The sequence below is a fragment of the Grampus griseus genome (assembly GCF_964374135.1).
Source record: "Grampus griseus genome assembly, chromosome: 16".
Classification (NCBI taxonomy): Eukaryota; Metazoa; Chordata; class Mammalia; order Artiodactyla; family Delphinidae; genus Grampus; species Grampus griseus.
The window spans coordinates 9,124,517-9,144,337 of NC_139010.1; the positions used below are offsets into that span (position 1 = coordinate 9,124,517).

The window sequence follows — 19,821 nt, forward strand, 5'->3', positions numbered from 1 at the left end:
GTTTATAGGTATAGTGATACCTACACTTAATAATTTCTCAATTATTAGCAACAGAGAAAAAGAAAAATCTGATTTCAGTGTAGCCTCCATTAAAAAAATTCTGTCTCTTGACTTTCTATGACTTAATATCATCTTCGTAAAAGAGAAAACAGTCACACAATCCTTTTTACACTGAAATATTTAGGTAAACGGGCCTGCTGGGCAGAACTTTCCCATTTTGTGACTAGGGGGCCTCCTTCTTTTGATCATTGATACAAACTAAGTGACCAAAATTTGATAATTAAATTTCTTATATAATTATATTTTACCTTTTATATAGGTATATAAAATACCAATACACTCTATTTATAACCACCAACTCCAAAAATGAATCTGAGATTGTACCAACAGAAACAATAAAACTAAAATCATTAACCTACAATAATAGGAAAAACGTCCTAATACATACACATATAACACAGAGAGTCTAATATTAATTGTTTTTATAAATAAAACAGAAAAACCACACTTTGGATTTCTAATTCAATGAACAATGAGGACATCTTAGTAAAAACTTTCAACTTCTCAGTGGAGAAATTTAAGGTTAGTAATAGTTTCAAAACAGAAGACAACACACAAACCTGTAATTTCCCCCATAACCTGCATTTGTCACATCCAACACAGTCCATTATACGGGAGATATTCTTGAAATGCAACCGGAATTCCTCCTAACAAGGCAGAACACATGTTCATTCTAATCAGACATTTAAAATTAAACTGCATTTGTCTGAATTATAATAGAAGTTTCAAAGCTTATTAATGAATGAGTTGTGTTTTTCAACAATGAAGTATTTGAATTTGTATAGCACAACATGGCACATAAAACAGCTAACTTTAATAGCAGTTTATAAAATTCATTCTATATATTAATTCAACATACTTTTGATTGAGGGGCCACTCCACGCAAAGCACCAACATGTACCCTACAGGGGACACCAAAGTAAATAATACACGATTTTCACTTTGAAGGAGCTTAATTGCTGCTTCCATTTGATATCTGTGTACAACCAGTGGTGAATACATCTATATTATGTTTCATTTATTTTTGATGCATTGTTTTGTGTGAGTCTAAATCAGAAAGCTAGTCCTAAAACAATAATCAGTGTCCGTATCTCTCTCCTTAGGACCACACCATGTTTATAACATGTATTCCCCATCAGCACCGATGATCACAGGGCTATACAAGGGGTCTGTGATCTCACAGTCCCCCACATTTGCTAATGCAGCTTCTCCAGGGACGCTTGCTTACTGGATCCTTGACTTTTGCTGTATTAGTTTCCCACACAGTTAAGATGCCTGTGAGCATCTGTGCATGGGTTTCTGTGACTCTAAGGTCAGTCTCACCTTCTCTGAGGACAAAACTAGCTAAGAGGAAGTTTCCTCATCTTTTTCACAGGGCAAACATAGAAAATAAAAATCATTTTATTGCACCGAGGTAAACATTTTATTGCAAAGAGCTGGAGTGAGTCACCCAAAAACTTAAAGCGTTTGGAGGAATCAATACCTTGGCCAAAAGAAACACAACATAAATAGAACACAAAAACTCCTTTGCTCTCCATTCCCATGTAATTCATGTTCTTTGGAGCAGATGGAAAAATGGACTTATATTCTCCTTTCTACACCTTTGAAAAACGGGAAACCAAATTTCCAGCATTTTATAACTTGAAAGCTAGCTGTGAAACCTTACTCTGCTCTCAGTCTTACCTTCCTCATCTATAAAAAGATACGTAATTATAGTTGTCTTGATCAGAAGTATAATATTTGTATACACACTAAGAAAATAGGAAGCATTACAAAAATGAATTAGCATTATGTTAAATACTGTAATACTAATATACCTCTAAAACAACCATAAACAAAACGACCTTCCAAAACTAAAACATAGTTGTGGCTAAATTACTTCATTTCAGAAATACCAAGGAACTCTTACTAATGTATTCATTCTTGTAGCATACCCACATCTAAAACATCTCGGGGCCAAATGTGTTTCAGAATTCAGAATTTTTGAGATTTTAGAAATGTAGTACACACACTATATATTATGTAACACCCCACCAGAGTGTATGGCAACACCCTGTAATCAAATACATGACTGTTTTTGCAACAAAATGTAAGAACATTCATACAAAGCAGAATTTTTTAAAAAACATTACAAATATCCTTACACCAGTTCAGGTTAGGTTTTGCTAACAAATTAATTTGTACCAAACATAAGAAAAATGTTCAAGTTTTTGGATTTCAGAATCGCATATAAAAAATTGTGGAGCTGTGGCAGAAGACTATTTGCCAGTCAATTTCGAATACTTTTATGAACACTGTAAGGGTACAATGTATTCCTTAATTACTGTAAGCAAATGAAAACCAAGTGCTTGTAACATCAAGTTGCATAATGTTCCTAAAATATAGTCTCCTTCTGACATCACAGGTCAACAGGTAATTTTTGCCTTATATGTTAGTCCGTTAGGACAAAAACATAATAGTTTCAAAACTGTAACATTTTGTAAAGTAAACATTAGAAAATATACTATTTACTGCCTTCAAAGTGGCTAATAGTGCATGATTTTTTTTAAGACGCATCAAAACAGCAATAAGTAAATGAAAGAAAATAAAGTAAGAAAACTTTCAAAATAATGCCTTTTGAAAAGACATTTACAAAGGTGTCATTAGTCAGAGGTATGACTGAGGATTCACTAAGCAGTTGGGCAAACTAGAAAGGAGAAAGGAATTGAGAAAGCTTTTTGTATCATTTATAGTAAAATCCAATCAGACCAACAAGATGGTGAACTGGGAAAGAAAGTTTAGATGAACAGGATTAAAACACAACCAGTAAACTGTTCCCCACCCGGTCCGCCAGTCAAGAACTTTTTACCTTTAACGATTTGGCCCCCTTTTTGTCACCTGCAAACATGGATTTCTCGTCAAAGTGCATGGGAAAGGACCTAATGAAATGAAAATATTATAAGCTACAGATGAAAAATTCAAGCTCTGGTAGAATTTTCTATCTCTACAAATATTTAAAATTCAGAATTTACTCATGTGTAAGGTTTGGTAATGTGGGAAGGTAGCAAAGAGTTTAAACTATTCAATCAAAGAGTAAAGCAAGATAAAGAGGGCTTTGTAATTTATGAGAGTGTAATGTTTTGAAGAAATTACGTGACAAAAATAACCTAAAAAATTAACTAAAAACAATCTGTGTGAAAAAATGTACAAAACTCTTAACATTTTAAAACATTTTAAAAAATTTAATGCATAATTTACCTTAGACATTTCTTAACCCAACTCTCCTCTGTGCTCATTTTTAACAATCAGTAAAGTGCAGTTTTATACACCCAAGATTTTTTTTTAAAGGTTATATTGTAGAAAGTAAGGCTAATGTCCTCTTAGGTAATCTAACCTTATGCTAGCACCTATTACCATCTGAATTTAAGTAGCAACTGGAAGAATACAATATTGGTAGAAAGAACATTAAAGTAGCATTAAATTTTGGTACTACATAAAATTTAAAGTTATATTTAAAAATACAGCCTAGAGGCTTCCCTGGTGGCGCAGTGGTTGAGAGTCTGCCTGCCGATGCAGGGGACGCGGGTTCGTGCCCCGGTCCGGGAAGATCCCACATGCCGCGGAGCGGCTGGGCCCGTGAGCCATGGCCGCCGAGCCTGCGCGTCCAGAGCCTGTGCGCCGCAACAGGAGAGGCCACAACAGTGAGAGGCCCGCGTACCGCCAAAAAAAAAAAAAAAAAAAAATACAGCCTATTCTCAAGTGTGAAAGTTTATGCAACAAAGCTTTATAGATGCTTTTCAGTCAACATTTTCAGAAATATTTTTAAAATGCTGCCATTCTATGGAACACTTTCCTTCTCAGTTCTAATTCTCCCTTTTCCTAACTTTCAGGAGTCAGTTTTTGTTTTATCAATATTTCAAGAACTACCTCACTCAACTACAGAGTGGAGAATTTCAGATCACTGACAATTCAACTCTTACTTTGTATCTTGAAAGATATTCAGTAGAAGGGTTTTTGTGTCAGCATCCTCTTTTACATTTCCAGTGTAAAGATCGACAATTGAGCGCTCAAAGTAAGGGGCCACCTTTGATAAAGCTCGAAGCTCAATTAAATATAAAAAGTACAGATTCTTTAGCCTTCTTGGGCCTTCTCCCTTGGTTTCCACAGGGTCGAAGCGGCGTTTAAATTCTTTCATATTGGGTCCCCAGGTAGGTTTACCCCAGGTTTCTAAAGAGAAAGGGAAATATATTATACACTCTTAATAAACAGGATTTTTGCTCTATAGAGAATATGTATTTTCCCCAACAATTTTTATACTAATAGAAAAAATCTGATTACCTTCCAAAAGATAATTTGCGCATAGATGTAAATTGATACTAGCATGAAGTCCCGATATAAGCTTATAGAAGACTCTTTTCTCCAAACACAAACCTATTCAGAAAAATATTGAAAAAGAAATCACATCCATTTAGATAACAAAAATACTGAATCAACAGGATTAGGTACATGGGCTTATTTTTAAAGTTAACATTCGAGGACATTAAAGACAAATCAAGGACTAATATAAAATAATTAGATTGAGATACTATCACTAGAAGATAAAATAAGATTCTGACTTCAGAATGGAGTTAACTGAGTATGATAACTTAGTGCAGAATAAGATACAAATGTCTGGGCTACTGGAGGTCCAAACACTATAGATGCACTTGGAAAAGTCCTCATGTTACCCAGAAGGCAACAGCACAGATTTTTTGTGGTTTAGGCTAAACTAAAGCACATATAAAGTCACTGCTTTGGCGTAACAATAGCTGTTTCTCCTTTTCCCTTCCCTATAGATGTTCTTTATTTGAACCTACTTGTTAGTGGAGGAAGAAGAGACTGAATTCTGTTTCTCTCCTTCCTCCAGATTCTTTAGTGGTTCTTATTAATCCTTTGCCCTGGAATTCTCTAATTCTACTTAACTGTATGTTCCACAGGTAAGGAGCAAAAACTTGGAAAACAGACATCCAGGAGTTTCAGCCAATTAAAAAAAAAAACGTGTGCTGATTATTTACTATGTGCGTAAAACCATATCAAGATGGAGTGCAGTAATGTGATGGAAATTTATTTTATGTAGCCTTCTTAAGCCACAGAGGCTTTTGCTCAAAACAGAGGTCAAGATAATTTCGCCATCCTATCCAACCCCCGCCTCCATTTAAAAATATTTTCTATTATAAGAGTAATACACATTGTGAATGAACTTAATGCTATTAAATAAATTCTGAAGTGCTTAAGGTAAATTTTATACTGTGTACATTTTACCACAATGAAAAAAGAGAAACATTTTTAGGAAATTTTCTTTATAGAAAAATTTAAAAATAGATAAAAATGCAAAAAGTTTTAAGAATCCACACTAGACGCAGAACAATTAGTTTTTCCCCTTTCCTACCACCCAACAGAGTTTGGTTTTGTCTTTTTTGCTTTTTGGTTTTTTTACTTTCCCTATGGGGAAAAATGGGCTTCAACAGTGGAAACTAAGAAACAATCTCATTTATATGCTGAAGGATTTTTTAAGAGTATGTATGTGGCTTACTTTGCATCCTTTCAGGATCTTTTAGATCTTCAACTTACTTTCCGTTTATGTTCTACCATAGATGGCTCTGAAGCAAGTAGCTTCTAATAGGAAAAAATAATTATTTTGAGATCTCATTCCCTAATTCAAAATTCTTCCTAGAGCATTCTCATCACCACGGATAGAGACCAAAAGGTAGAAATTCAGTTCTATTTTGTGGCTTCTTCATAAAAGTATATGGCCAAATTTGAATGCTTATGGTAACAAGGGATATAAACAATATGAATAACTTTGATAAAACATTAGGTATTAACTTCTCTAGTAAAACTTTTAATCAAATCTGTTATCAAGTACGAAAATGATCAGATTTGAAGTTCACTTCCTCTTCCTTCCAACCTACTTCTCTAAGCAGTAAAATATCTAAAGACAAGAGAAGGGAAAACAGGCAAAGCAAAGCTCATGAAAATTCATATGCCTAAAAATGAGAACATGAAAACCAGGAGGGAATTCTAATTTGCAAAGCCCACAAAGCCCCTTACCTAAAAGGGGATGGGTGGTAAGAGGGAAGGAAGGAGTAGACCTGTACGTCTGTAAACTGTGAAAATTAGGTAACTTCAAGCAAAATCTTAATAATAAAAGATGAGCCAAGTGAATGCACCAAGAAGACACACAACACTCTTAGCAGAAAGTGCTGGAGAGATGCTCCCCGCCTGCGGTCTGCTGCCAGCCCTAATGCCTGGCAAATCCAACAATTCAATTTAGAAAGTGGTTCTCCTCTTCCTCTTCTGGATTTAATTTCATTCAAATTCATTTTCATCAACTGAATTACAGGACACCAATATATAACTTTTTCTCTCACAAAAGGGCTAGATATATTGTTAACACTATTATTTGGCATTTGTACACTGTTTAGTGATTTTCGAAGCAGTTTTCACAGGCATCATCTACACTCACAGTGTAGGTAAGCTGGATGGCTGGTGCCACTCTCGTGCCCCAGATCAGGAAACTGAATCTCAGAAAAGTTGCCTACAAATAGGAGTTCTCGCTGGACTGTGTATCAATATTCAGAGACTCCCATCAATAGGATACTAGGAGAGTGGTTGATATAGTATACCCTAGAATCCGATACTGCCCATAAATTTCATTCTCATCCTCCATTATCAATATGCAGAGTCTCTGACCACCTCTTTTAACCTAAATACTGCTTTCCACAATTTGTGCTCTTAAAATAAAGTTAATTAAACAAAGATAACCATCTCTTCCCACATTGGCCATTTATCAATATAATTCCTAGCAGTATCTGCACAGCAAAAATAGTTCATTGGGCTTCCCTGGTGGCGCAGTAGATAGGAATCTGCCTGCCAGTGCGGGGGACACAGGTTCGATCCCTGGTCCAGGAAGAGCCCACATGTCACAGAAAAACTAAGCCCAGGTGCCACAACTACTGAGCCTGAGCTCTAGAGCCCGCGAGCCACAACTACTGAGCCCACGTGCCACAACTACCTGAAGCCCGCGTGCCTAGAGCCCGTGCTCCACAAGAGAAGCCACCACCATGAGAAGCCCGTGCTCCGCAACTAGAGAAAGCCCGTGTACAGCAACGAAGGCCCAACACAGCCAAAAAAAAAAAAAAAAAGCTCATTAAAACACAAAGAGAAATCATGTTCATAAGTTAACACGACTGATTAACAAAGATAAAATGGAATTAAGTGCTTAGTTTAACTCAGTAGAGTTCCTATAAGGTTATGGCTATGAAATATCCATTTTCCAGTGTCATTCAACTTGCTTATCTTTCATTAATATATTTGAACTTTTGGTTTCATAAATTAATGGCAATTTGGTAAATTTTTTAAAAGCAGCATATATCCAGTTATTAACCAAAGTTGTTAAAATCCTAGAATGTTTCAGCTTTCCATTAATAACGTTTATAATTTCAACACTAGAAAATATAAGAATGCGAAGGTATATGATATATTGGGATCTATATTACTTTATCCTTTAGTTAGACAAGTTTAGACTATATGTGTAAACATGTTTAAAACCTTCTGAATTCAAATTCATCTTCCCTTAATTTCATATATAAAAAAAAGTACTTCCTTCCAAAAAGAATGCCTCTACTTAAAAAAACAGACTTGCATAGTGGTTACTAGAAAAGTAGTTTGGATGAGTATTACATACAGAATGGAAATAAGACTGGGACCCAGTTCTGGAACCCTGATGACCGCATCTGCCCTGTATATTTCCATAACACTGGTTTTTAGCTGACCAATATCCTCAAAATTTTCAAATAATTTTATCCTAAACTATAATAACCTAAAACATGTTATTTTCTTTCAAACATTGTCAAGATTTAATGAATCCTAAAACTTACAAATATATATTAAATAAATCAATTCATTTTTTTGCAAGATGCCAATAAATTTAAAATGCAGACATTAAATTTACCTTCTAGCCACGTGTAGAACGATTCTCCTAAAAAACAAAACAAAAACAATCAAAATTATACACACACACAGAATTGGGTTAAAATGTTTAAATGGTCATTCATAAATAAGAATAAATTAAGTCTATAAAACATTTCTCATGACAGATTAAGGAATATGTCCACTGCTCATGTGTAATGGAAAAATAGGCATATGGTTCTAGAAGATAAAGTCCAAAAGTTACTGAAGTAGTTTTGGGAAAAAGTTCTTATAAATGACATTTTGACTTGTAAAATTTTTGAGAAAACTTCCAGTCAAAATATTATGTAAACCTTATTCACTTGAAGGCTTAAATATCCATAAGTATGAGGAGAAACAATCTTAAATTTGCTTTTGATAACCATAGCATTATTCAAAACTTCCAGAAAAAAGTGAATATGAAAATCAAATTATTAATTCCGTTTTTCCTGAGCAATAAACCTAAGTATATTTCCTCAATTATCTAAAACTACTAAGTTTTAAGAGATAATAAAAAAGTTCCCTAAATTTTCAAAATAATTCTTGAGAAAAGTTAACGACCAGAATATGAAGAGGCCTTCCTTGTGTACTATGCTAAAAGAACTATTTCTAGCCCAATATTGTTCTGAGTGAAAAGAAAAATGGCAGTCAATAAAGATAAAAAAACAGTTAATATACTTCCTATACTCATCCTTATTTTTTTTTTTTAACATCTTTATTGGGGTACAATTGCTCCACAATGGTGTGTTAGTTTCCGCCTTATAACAAAGTGAATCAGCTATACATATACACACGTTCCCATATCTCTTCCCTCTTGCGTCTCCCTCCCTCCCACCCTCCCTATCCCACCCCTCCAGGCTGTCACAAAGCACCGAGCCAATATCCCTGTGCCATGTGGCTGCTTCCCACTAGCTATCTACCTTACTACGTTTGTTAGTGTGTATATGTCCATGACTCTCTCTCGCCCCGTCACAGCTCACCCTTCCCCCTCCCCATAACCTCAAGTCCGTTCTCTAGGAGGTCTGCGTCTTTATTCCTGCCTTACCCCTAGGTTCTTCATGACATTTTTTTTTCTTAAATTCCATATATATGTGTTAGCATACGGTATTTGTCTTTTTCTTTCTGACTTACTTCACTCTGTATGACAGACTCTAGGTCTATCCACCTCATTACAAATAGCTCAATTTCGTTTCTTTTTATGGCTGAGTAATATTCCATTGTATATATGTGCCACATCTTCTTTATCCATTCATCCGCAGATGGGCACTTAGGTTGTTTCCATCTCCGGGCCTCATCCTTATTTTAATTGCGAAAAGCAAAGCATGATGATAAAAACTCAACACATAGGTGAGTTGAGCAAGGAGTCCAGGGGATAAATTAGATGGTGGGGAATTACTTTGCCTCCTGAGAGTCTTCATCCTTAGCAAAACAACACAAACATCTTCCTAGAGAATCATTCATTCAACATACTCTTACTTAGATGATACTCTTACACAAAACATCATTCATTATCTCACTTGTTTACTCAAAAAGCCCCAGCTGCTAACAGGAAAAGTCTAGCTCCTAATGTCCTCAATAATCTGGCCTCTACTCATCTTTCTAATTTTAAAGTACCCCATATATGAAGTCTTTCCTACTCTCCCCAAACATGCCTTGTTTTTCCTTTCTCAACCCCTTGGTCCATGCTGTCATCTAAGTAGCACACACTATCCAATTCTTCAGGCTTTAAACCAGTCCATCATTCAAGTCCATCTCAAATGCCACCTCCTCCAGTAAATTGTCCCAGTGAGGCAGGATCTGTTCTACCTCCGAAGAGCTATACCACCTACTGTTGCACTATGTATGTAATACTTCTTTATTATCACGTATGTACAGTGCTGATGATTCCCACTATACATATTTTTAGCTCCTAGAGGGAAGGCATGTTTTATACATCTTTCTATCCTTTACAATGCCCATCACAGTGCTCTTGACACATAGGGTAACTTTATTTTTTTAAATAAATAAATTTATTTATTTATTTATTTATGACTGTGTTGGGTCTTTGTTGCTGCGCGTGGGCTTTCCCTAGTTGCGGCAAGCGGGGGCTACTCTTTGTTGCAGTGCATGGGCTTCTCATTGCGGTGCCTGCTCTTGTTGCGGAGCACGGGCTCCAGGCACGCAGGCTTCAGTAGCTGTGCCTCGTGGGCTCTAGAGCACAGGCTCAATAGTTGTGGCGCACAGGCTTAGTTGCTCCGCGGCACGTGGGATCTTCATGGATCAGAGATCGAACCCATGTCCCCTGCACTGGCAGGTAGGTTCTTAACCACTGTACCACCAGGAAAGTCCCTAACATAGGGTAACTTTAAATTATAAAAAACATTCTTATTTTTTTGGTCACCATTGATTGGTAGCTATTTTCTGAAAAAAAGTAGGATACTTTCTTTTGAATTAAAAACAGGAAAAAATCAAATTTTGATCATTAAAGGCATTTCTTCTACATTTGAAGCAAACATAAAATGAGACTTTTAACTTACCATCATCTTCTCCTGAAAGAGAAAATAATAGACAAGATTTTAGAAAATGTCTTACACAGTTCAGATTCCAATCCTATTTATTTATGGGATTAAAACTTACTATGTGTTAAACTATTAATTATACCATGAACCTTGCTCAGTGTGTAGTTACCCTGTAAATAAGACTTCTTAATAAGAATATAGGCCAAAGAGTACAAGATTTTCACGTATGTTTTATGCAATAAATAGTAACAGAGAGTAACTAAACAATCATAAAGACCACCAGTTTCAATAATTAACAAATATACAGTCACTCCTTTAATCATTATGCACACAACTCTCTGAACATGTGTTTCCAGACTGGAGTACTTTTCTTTTTTAAGTTACTGCTCCTCGGCACATATTCACCTTAACAAAAGCACTTTCCAAACTCTAGTCAGTGAAAGCATCCCTGCAGGGGTTATGGGGCTGCCTAGATGTGGGGGAGAGGCCAGAAGGCTGGGCTTTCAGGCTCCACAGCAGCCCTGTCTTGATTAGCTTTACATGTGGAATTCTGACAGAAAATTTCATTTTTGGAAAAAAGCTGTTGGAAAGCTAGCTATGGAAGCCAGGAATAGTGTGGAAGAAACACAGTTAAGAATATTAACCACCAAATCAGATCTACAACAAATGCTAAAGGCACTTCTGTAAGTGGGAAACACAGAGAAGAAAAGGACCTACAAAAACAAACCCAAAACAATTAAGAAAATGGTATTAGGAACATACATATCGATAATTACATTAAACGTGAATGGATTAAATGCTCCAACCAAATGACACAGGCTTGCTGAATGGATACAAAAACAAGACCCATATACATGCTGTCTACAAGGGACCCACTTCAGACCTAGGGACACATTCAGACTAAAAGTGAGGGGATACAAAAAGATATTCTATGCAAATAAGAACTAACAGAAAGCTGGAGTAGCAATACTCAGATAAAACAGACTTTAAAATAAAGAATGTTACAAGAGACAAGGAAGGACACTACATAATGTAGTGTCAATCCAAGAAGAAGATATAACAATTGTAAATATTTATGCACCCAACATCGGAGCACCTCAATACATAAGGCAACTGCTAACAGCTATAAAAGAGGAAATCGACAGTAACACAATAATAGTGGGGGACTTTAACACCTCACTTACACCAACGGACAGATCTTCCAAACAGAAAATTAATAAGGAAACACAAGCTTTAAATGACACAATAGACCAGATAGATTTAATTGATATTTATAGGACATTCCATCCAAAAAGAGCAGATTACACTTTCTTCCAAGTGCGCACAGAACATTCTCCAAGACAGATCACATCTTGGGTCACAAATCAAGTCTCAGTAAATTTAAGAAAACTGAAATCATATCAAGCGTCTTTTCTGACCACAAAGCTATGAGATTAGAAATGAATTACAGGGAAAAAAACACAATCAAATGGAGGCTAAACAATATGTTACTAAATAACCAAGAGATCACTGAAGAAATCAAAGAGGAGATCAAAATATACCTAGAGACAAACGACAATGAAAACACGATGATCTAAAACCTATGGGATGCAGCAAAAGCAGTTCTAAGAGGGAAGTTTATAGCTATACAAGCCTACCTCAAGAAACAAGAAAAATCTCCAATAAACAATCTAACCTTACACCTAAAGAAACTAGAGAAAAACGAACAAACAAAACCCTAAGTTAACAGAAGGAAAAAAAATCATAAAGATCAGAGCAGAAATCAATGAAATCGAAACAAAGAAAACAATAGCAAAGATCAATAAAACTAAAAGCTGGTTCTTTGAGAAGATAAACAAAATTAATAAACCATTAGCCAGACTCATCAAGAAAAAGAGGGAGAGGACTCAAATCAATAAAATTAGAAATGAAAAAGGAGAAGTTACAACAGACACTGCCGAAATACAAAGCATCCTAAGAGACTACTACAAGCAACTCTATGCCAATAATATGGACAACCTGGAAGAAATGGACAAATTCTTAGAAAGGTATAACCTTCCAAGATGGAATCAGAAAGAAATAGAAAGTATGAACAGACCAATCACAAGTAATAAAATTGAAACTGTGATTAAAAATCTTCCAAGAAACAAAAATCCAGGAGCAGATGGCTTCACAGGTGAATTCTATCAAAAATTTAGAGAAAAGCTAACACCCATCCTTCTCAATCTCTTCCAAAAAATTGCAGAGGAAGGAACACTCCCAAACTCATTCTATGAGGCCACCATCATCCTGACACCAAAATCAAACAAAGATACTACAAAAAAAGAAAACTACAGATCAATATCACTGATGAATACAGATGCAAAAATCCTCAACAAAAATAACAGAATCCAACAATACATTAAAAGGATAAAACACCATGATCAAGTGGGATTTATCCCAGGGATGCAAGGATTCTTCAATATATGCAAATCAATCAGTGTGATACACCATATCAACACACTGAAGAGTAAAAACCATATGATCATCTCAACAATGCAGAAAAAGCTTTTGACAAAATTCAACACCCTTTTATGATAAAAACTCTCCAGAAAGTGAGCACAGAGGGAACCGACCTCAACATAATAAAGGCCATATATGACAAACCCACAGCAAACATCATTTCCAACAGTGAAAACCTGAAAGCATTTCCTCTAAGATCAGGAACAAGACAAGGCTGCCTACTCGCACCACTATTATTCAACATAGTTTTGGAAGTCCTAGCCACAGCATCAGAGAAGCAAAAGAAATAAAAGGAATACAAATTGGAAAAGAAGAAGTAAAACTGTCACTGTTTGCAGACGACATGATACTACATACAGAGAATCCTAAAGATGCCACCAGAAAACTACTAGAGCTAATCAATGAATTTGGTAAAGTTGCAGGATAGAAAATTAATGCACAGAAATCTCTTGCATTCCTATATGCTAACGATGAAAAATCTGAAAGAGAAATTAAGGAAACACTCCCATTTACCACTGCAACAAAAAGAATAAAATACCTAGGAATAAATCTACCTAGGGAGACAAAAGACTTGTATGCAGAAAACTATAAGACACTGATGAAAGAAATTAAAGATAATACCAACAGATGGAGAGATCTACCATATTCTTGGACTGGAAGAATCAATATTGTGAAAATGACTATACCACCCAAAGCAATCTACAGATTCAATGCAATCCCTATCAAATTACCAATGGCATTTTTATAGAACTAGAACAAAAAATCTTAAAATTTGTATGGAGACACAAAAGACCCCGAATAGCCAAACCAGTCTTGAGGGAAAAAAGTGGAGCTGGAGGAATCAGACTCCCTGACTTCAGACTATACTACAAAGCTACAGTAATCGAGACAATATGGTACTGGCACAAAAACAGAAATACAGATCAATGGAACAGGATAGAAAGCCCAGAGATAAACCCATGCACCTACGGTCAACTAATCTATGACAAAGGAAGCAAGGATATACAATGGAGAAAAGACAGTCTCTTCAATAAGTGGTGCTGGGAAAACTGGACAGCTACATGTAAAAGAATGAAATTAGAACACTCTCTAACACCATACACAAAAATAAACTCAAAATGGATGAGAGACCTAAATGTAAGACCGGACACTATAAAACTCTTAAGAGGATAACATAGGAAGAACACTCTTTGATGTAAATCACAGCAAGATCTTTTTTGATTGCCTCCCAGAGTAATGGAAATAAAAATAAACAAATGGAACCTAATGAAACTTAAAACCTTCTGCACTGCAAAGGAAACCATAAACAAGACGAAAAGACAACCCTCAGAATGGGAGAAAATATTTGCAAACAAATCAACGGACAAAGGATTAATCTCCAAAATATATAAACAGCTCATGCAGCTCAATATTAAAAAAAAACCCAATCCAAAAATGGGCAGAAGACCTAAATAGACATTTCTCCAAAGAAGATATACAGATGGCCAAGAAGCACATGAAAAGCTGCTCAACATCACTAATTATTAGAAAATGCAAATCAGAACTACAATGTGGTATCACCTCACACCAGTTAGAATGGACATCATCAGAAAATCTACAAACAACAAATGCTGGAGAGTGTGGAGAAAAGGGAACCCTCTTGCACTGTTGGTGGGAATGTAAATTGATACAGCCACTATGGAGAACAGTATGGAGGTTCCTTAAAAACCTAAAAATAGGGCTTCCCTGGTGGTGCAGTGGTTGAGAGTCCGCCTGCCGATGCAGGGGATATGGGTTCGTGCCCCGGTCCAGGAAGATCCCACATGCCACGGAGCAGCTGGGCCTGTGAGCCATGGCCGCTGAGCCTGAGCATCTGGAGCCTGTGCTCCGCAACGGGAGAGGCCACAACAGTGAGAGGCCCGCATACCACAAAAAACAAAAACAAAAACAAAAACAAAAACCTAAAAATAGAATTACCATATTACCCAGCAATCTCACTACTGGGCCTAAACCCAGAGAAAACCATAATTCAAAAGGAGACATGCACCCCAATGTTCATTGCAGCACTATTTACAATAGCCAGGTCATGGAAGCAACCTAAATGCCCGTCGACAGACAAATGGATAAAGAAGATGTGGTACATATATACAATGGAATATTACTCAGCCATAGAAAGGAATGAAATTGGGTCATTTATAGAGACGTGGATGGATCCAGAGACTGTCATACAGAGTGAAGTAAGTCAGAAAGAAAAGAACAAGTATCGTATATTAACGCATATATGTGGAACCTAGAAAAATGGTACAGATGAACCAGTTTGCAGGGCAGAAAGTGAGACACAGATGTAGAGAACAAACGTATGGACACCAAGGGGGGAAAGCAGCAGCAGGTGGTGGTGGTGGTGTGATGAATTGGGAGATTGGGATTGACATGTATACACTGATGTGTATAAAATGGATGACTAATAAGAACCTGCTGTGTAAAAAAATAAAATTCAAAAAAAATATTAAACAGCTGTTAATCGACAATTAGCAGTTTCAGTGGAGAAAGCATATAAACAGCATTAGTGAGAACTATTGCATTACTTCCTGGGGTACCCACTTTTCACCCAGGACCCACTCTCTCCCTTACCTAGTCTTTTGTCTCCCTCTTCTACACTTGTTTTTTCTCTGCTCCTCTTTCCTCTCTCTATCCTTTTCTCTATGCACTTTCCTTCCTCTCTTCATCTTTCCTACAGCCTCATGTCTCTAGTTTATCATAATATGGAAGTGAAGTATTTCTTAGGACTTGATGCTTTTATTAAATGAACAATTATATTTTCTGCTTTAAGAGTAAGTGATCCATATATATGGAATATAAAAAAAAAACAAAAACTGATCCTGTCCTAGGGGCAGGACAGGAATAAAGATGCAGACATAGAGAATGGACTTGAGGCCACGGGGAGGGAGAAGGGTAAGCTGGGACGAAATGAGAGAGTAGCCTGGACATATATACACTGCCAAATGTAAAATAGCTAGCTAGTGGGAAGAGCAGCATAGCACAGGGAGATCAGCTCGGTGCTTTGTGACCACCTAAAGGGGTGGGATAGGGAGGGTGGGAGGGAGACGCAAGAGGGAGGGGATATGGGGAGATATGTATACAGATAGCTGATTCACTGTTATACAGCAGAAACTAACACAACACTGTAAAGCAATTATACTCCAATAAAGATGTTAAAAAAAAGGGCTTCCCTGGTGATACAGTGGTTAGGAATCTGCCTGCCAGTGCAGGGGACACGGGTTCAAGCCCTGGTTGGGAAGATCCCACATGCCGCGGAGCAACAAAGCCCGTACACCACAACTGAGCCTGCGCTCTAGAACCCGCGAGCCACAACTACTGAAGCCTGCACGCCTAGAGCCCGTGCTCCGCAACGAGAGGCCACCACAATGACAAGCCTGTGCATTGCAACGAACAGTAGCCCCCATTCGCCACAACTAGAGAAAGCCCGCGCACAGTAATGATGACCCAGCACAGCCAAAAAAAAAGATGTAAAAAAAAAAAAAAGAAAGGGCTTCCCTGGTGGCACAGTGGTTGAAGTCCGCCTGCCGATGCACGGGACACGGGTTCGTGCCCCGGTCCGGGAAGATCCCACATGCCGCAGAGCGGCTGGGCCCATGAGCCATGGCTGCTGGGCCTGCGCATCCGGAGCCTGTGCTCCGCAATGGGAGATGCCACAACAGTGAGAGGCCCGCGTACCGCAAAAAAAATAAATAAATAAATAAAAGAGTAAGTGATCATAGAAAAGGTCTGAAAGGACACCTTCCAAACTCTGTACTACGGAAAAGAAAAAGTGTGTGGAGGTAGGGGTGGGGGAAGCGTTCCCTTTTTACTTTATGTAACTTTTGCATTGTTTCAATTTTTATAAAATCTTGTATAATAAAAACATTTAAGTTGAAAACGGAAAAGTTATGAGGTAAAAGTAGTAAAAAAGACAAAGGATAAGAAGCCATGCACACCTTCTTCACACTTCGATTATCTTGCCCAAGCAGTTTCAGGATGAATTTGGGAAAACTGCTGGCCATACTGTGAGTGCACATCTGAGAGTAGTCCATTCATCAAACTTCCTAAGTCACTCTGGTTCTGAGAAATGCCTAAAGAGATGAATCTAGACCAGGAAATTCAAGTTCCTAAATCAATCCTGGTCTAAAGAAAGCATTAGAATGGCACTTCAATCACAGGGCTGCTCCCAGGGTTTGAGTCCTCGTTGAGAATAGATTGAGGATACGCCTAATAATTTTATACTGAATAAACTCCAACTACGTAAGATAATGCTGTCCCATAGAACTATAACGACAGCCATATATGTAATTAAAATTTTTTTCTAATAAAAATTTGTAATGTTTTCTAATATCCACATTTTAAAAAGTAAAAGGTATACATGCACTGCAGTACATCAACTGTTTTGTGATGCAAGAGTTAAAGTAGTTCTACCAAAACAATCAGGTTCTGTTCAATGGCAAAAATATTTTATACTGCTTCAGTTTTTAAGCTGAAATGAACTAAAATGACGTAAAATGTAAAATTTAGTTTCACATTAGCCACATTTCATGTGCTCAACAGCCTGATGTGGCAAAGTGGCAACCTAACTTTCTGATACTTCTCTGCATCCTTCTGAATCAGAGTGCCGTGCATCGACCAGCACTTGGGCATCACCTGGGAGTCTCACCCACGACTTACAGAATCAGAACCTGTATTTAACAAGGCTCCTAGGTGATTTGTATGCGTACTGAAGTCAGAGAAGCATGCTATGAGTCACTGGTTCTGAAAGCGGCTGCATACTGGAATCATCTGGAGAGCTTAAAAAAGACCAACGCCTGGGTCCGAATTCCAAAGACTGTGACAACTGTTATGGGACAGGGCCCGGGCATTCAGATTTTTACCAGTTCCCCAGGAACCTCTAATATATATGGATTACCCATATATTCTAATTTATTTTATATATAGCTCCTAGTTTAGGGCCTGGCACATATCAGGCAGTCAATAAATGACAGTAATTATATAAAACGTGGAAATCTTGAGACCTAACTATGAACTAATCTTGTACTTTTGATCATTCGAATTAAGCAAAAATATAAAATAGTTGAAAATTTTCTCAACATATAATTACAAAGGTATCTCGTAAACAATTTCTAAAAGCATGAAAATGTATCAAAAACCCACCTCGGCTGGGTGCCAGAGGATTTAAAGGACGATAAACAGATCGAGGTCTGAAAAAGAAAATACAAAACTCCAACGTAAAATGGTTTGACATTTTGATTAATTTTTTCCAAGAGAAACAAGTATTCCCCTTCTTCCACCCTCCCTCTAGTCAATCCTCCTCTTTCCCCTACCCCCTCCAGTTACTTGAAACAGTTTTCTTCGTAGATGCTGTTCCACACTCTCCACGCAGAGGGCCCTTTATAGCCAGTGTAACGCTCAGGATTCAGCAAAAGGTCTACATACTGAGCAGCTGGAGATCTCTCATCTGAACAAGAAACAATTCATGAAACCATCCACATTTCACTATTTATCTAAAATTTACCATTACAAAGCAAACAGGACTATCCAAAGGTTAGAGAAATGCTACGCTTTCAAGTCATCTCCAACTTAAATGGTAGAGTGGTTAGCACACTTGTGACTGTCCTTGACCCAGGACTTAAAATAACTTGAACTTGAGAGAGGAAATATAACTGCTCCCTTTCTTTTGGACACTCAATGCCCTCTTACGGAATGTAACAGGCTTTACCTTATTAGAGGCATTAATCATTTAAGTTTTAAGCAGCAGGACTGAAAAGACCTAACAGAATCATAACCTGTTCTTAATATTTTATGTGATTGCCCCCCTATGTATATATCTACCTAAACACATACTTGAAACATTTATTTTGTTTGCACATATTGTATCTTAAAAAAAAAGAAAAGATTTCCCTGATACTTTCTACTTGGACTTAGGAAGTAAATGGTGTAGTAACTTTGTGATTCAAATTCAATCATTCATAGAGTTACACAATGTTGTAGTAAAAAAAAAAGTTACAAATTTATTTTTACCAATGTTAATATATTGGTTAACATATTAATTGGTTAACATATTGGTGAGTAGGCACAACTTCAAGAATTTATTAACACATTTAAAATTAAATAACCATTTTCTGTGTTGAAACTCAAATTAGTATTTACTAGATCTCCACTATTTGGACAACATTTTGATAGAGATCTCTGGGGGATACAAAAGATAAAAAAAATGGTCTTAATGGTCACATTCTGGGTAGAAAAGGGAAGCACACGCTTTGCGATCTACAGAAAAATTATAATGACTATGCTTCACACATCTATGCTCATACCACCTATAAGCTGAAATGCTATGTATGTTGGCATGGATGTATTCTTTTATGTATATGCTTCCTAATTTTTGGTGTCACGGTATTAAATCAATGGTATATAGACACCTGACTTGAAACAGGGACAAACATGGTCATTAAAATATGGGCCCTCTTGCTTTCATTACCTATCAGTCAAAAATATTCATTGGTCATTCAATGACCGTAGATTGAGATGATCCATAATCTTAAGGGAAAAAAAAGCAGCATCCTGATCCATACCTTTCAAAAACCACCTGATACTTTTGTGATGTATAAAGAGTACAAAGATAATCATAACGTATCATTACTAAACGAGTGGTGTCTAACTTACAGACAATGAAAACATGATTTTGAAGAATATTGGCTCTATTTCCAGCACTAACATTATACAGATATTCCACTAAATAAGTTAAAGCACAGAAAACGCTAACTTACAGATGGATGAACAGAAACTGTTG

The 19,821-nt window shown here is 36.8% G+C and overlaps 1 protein-coding gene across 1 annotated transcript in view; it reads right to left on the reverse strand.

Annotated features, from left to right (window-relative positions):
* Nucleotides 1-19,821, reverse strand: part of ERO1B (endoplasmic reticulum oxidoreductase 1 beta) — a gene marked incomplete at its 5' end in the record, with an annotated part of 57,928 nt that overhangs the window by 8,252 nt on the left and 29,855 nt on the right. The window contains 7 exons of the mRNA XM_082673725.1: nucleotides 621-707; nucleotides 2,909-2,978; nucleotides 4,020-4,266; nucleotides 4,378-4,470; nucleotides 8,033-8,059; nucleotides 18,186-18,232; nucleotides 18,369-18,489. Coding sequence (XP_082529851.1) covers nucleotides 621-707; nucleotides 2,909-2,978; nucleotides 4,020-4,266; nucleotides 4,378-4,470; nucleotides 8,033-8,059; nucleotides 18,186-18,232; nucleotides 18,369-18,489 — 692 coding nt within the window. The remainder of the gene's footprint in view (nucleotides 1-620; nucleotides 708-2,908; nucleotides 2,979-4,019; nucleotides 4,267-4,377; nucleotides 4,471-8,032; nucleotides 8,060-18,185; nucleotides 18,233-18,368; nucleotides 18,490-19,821) is intronic.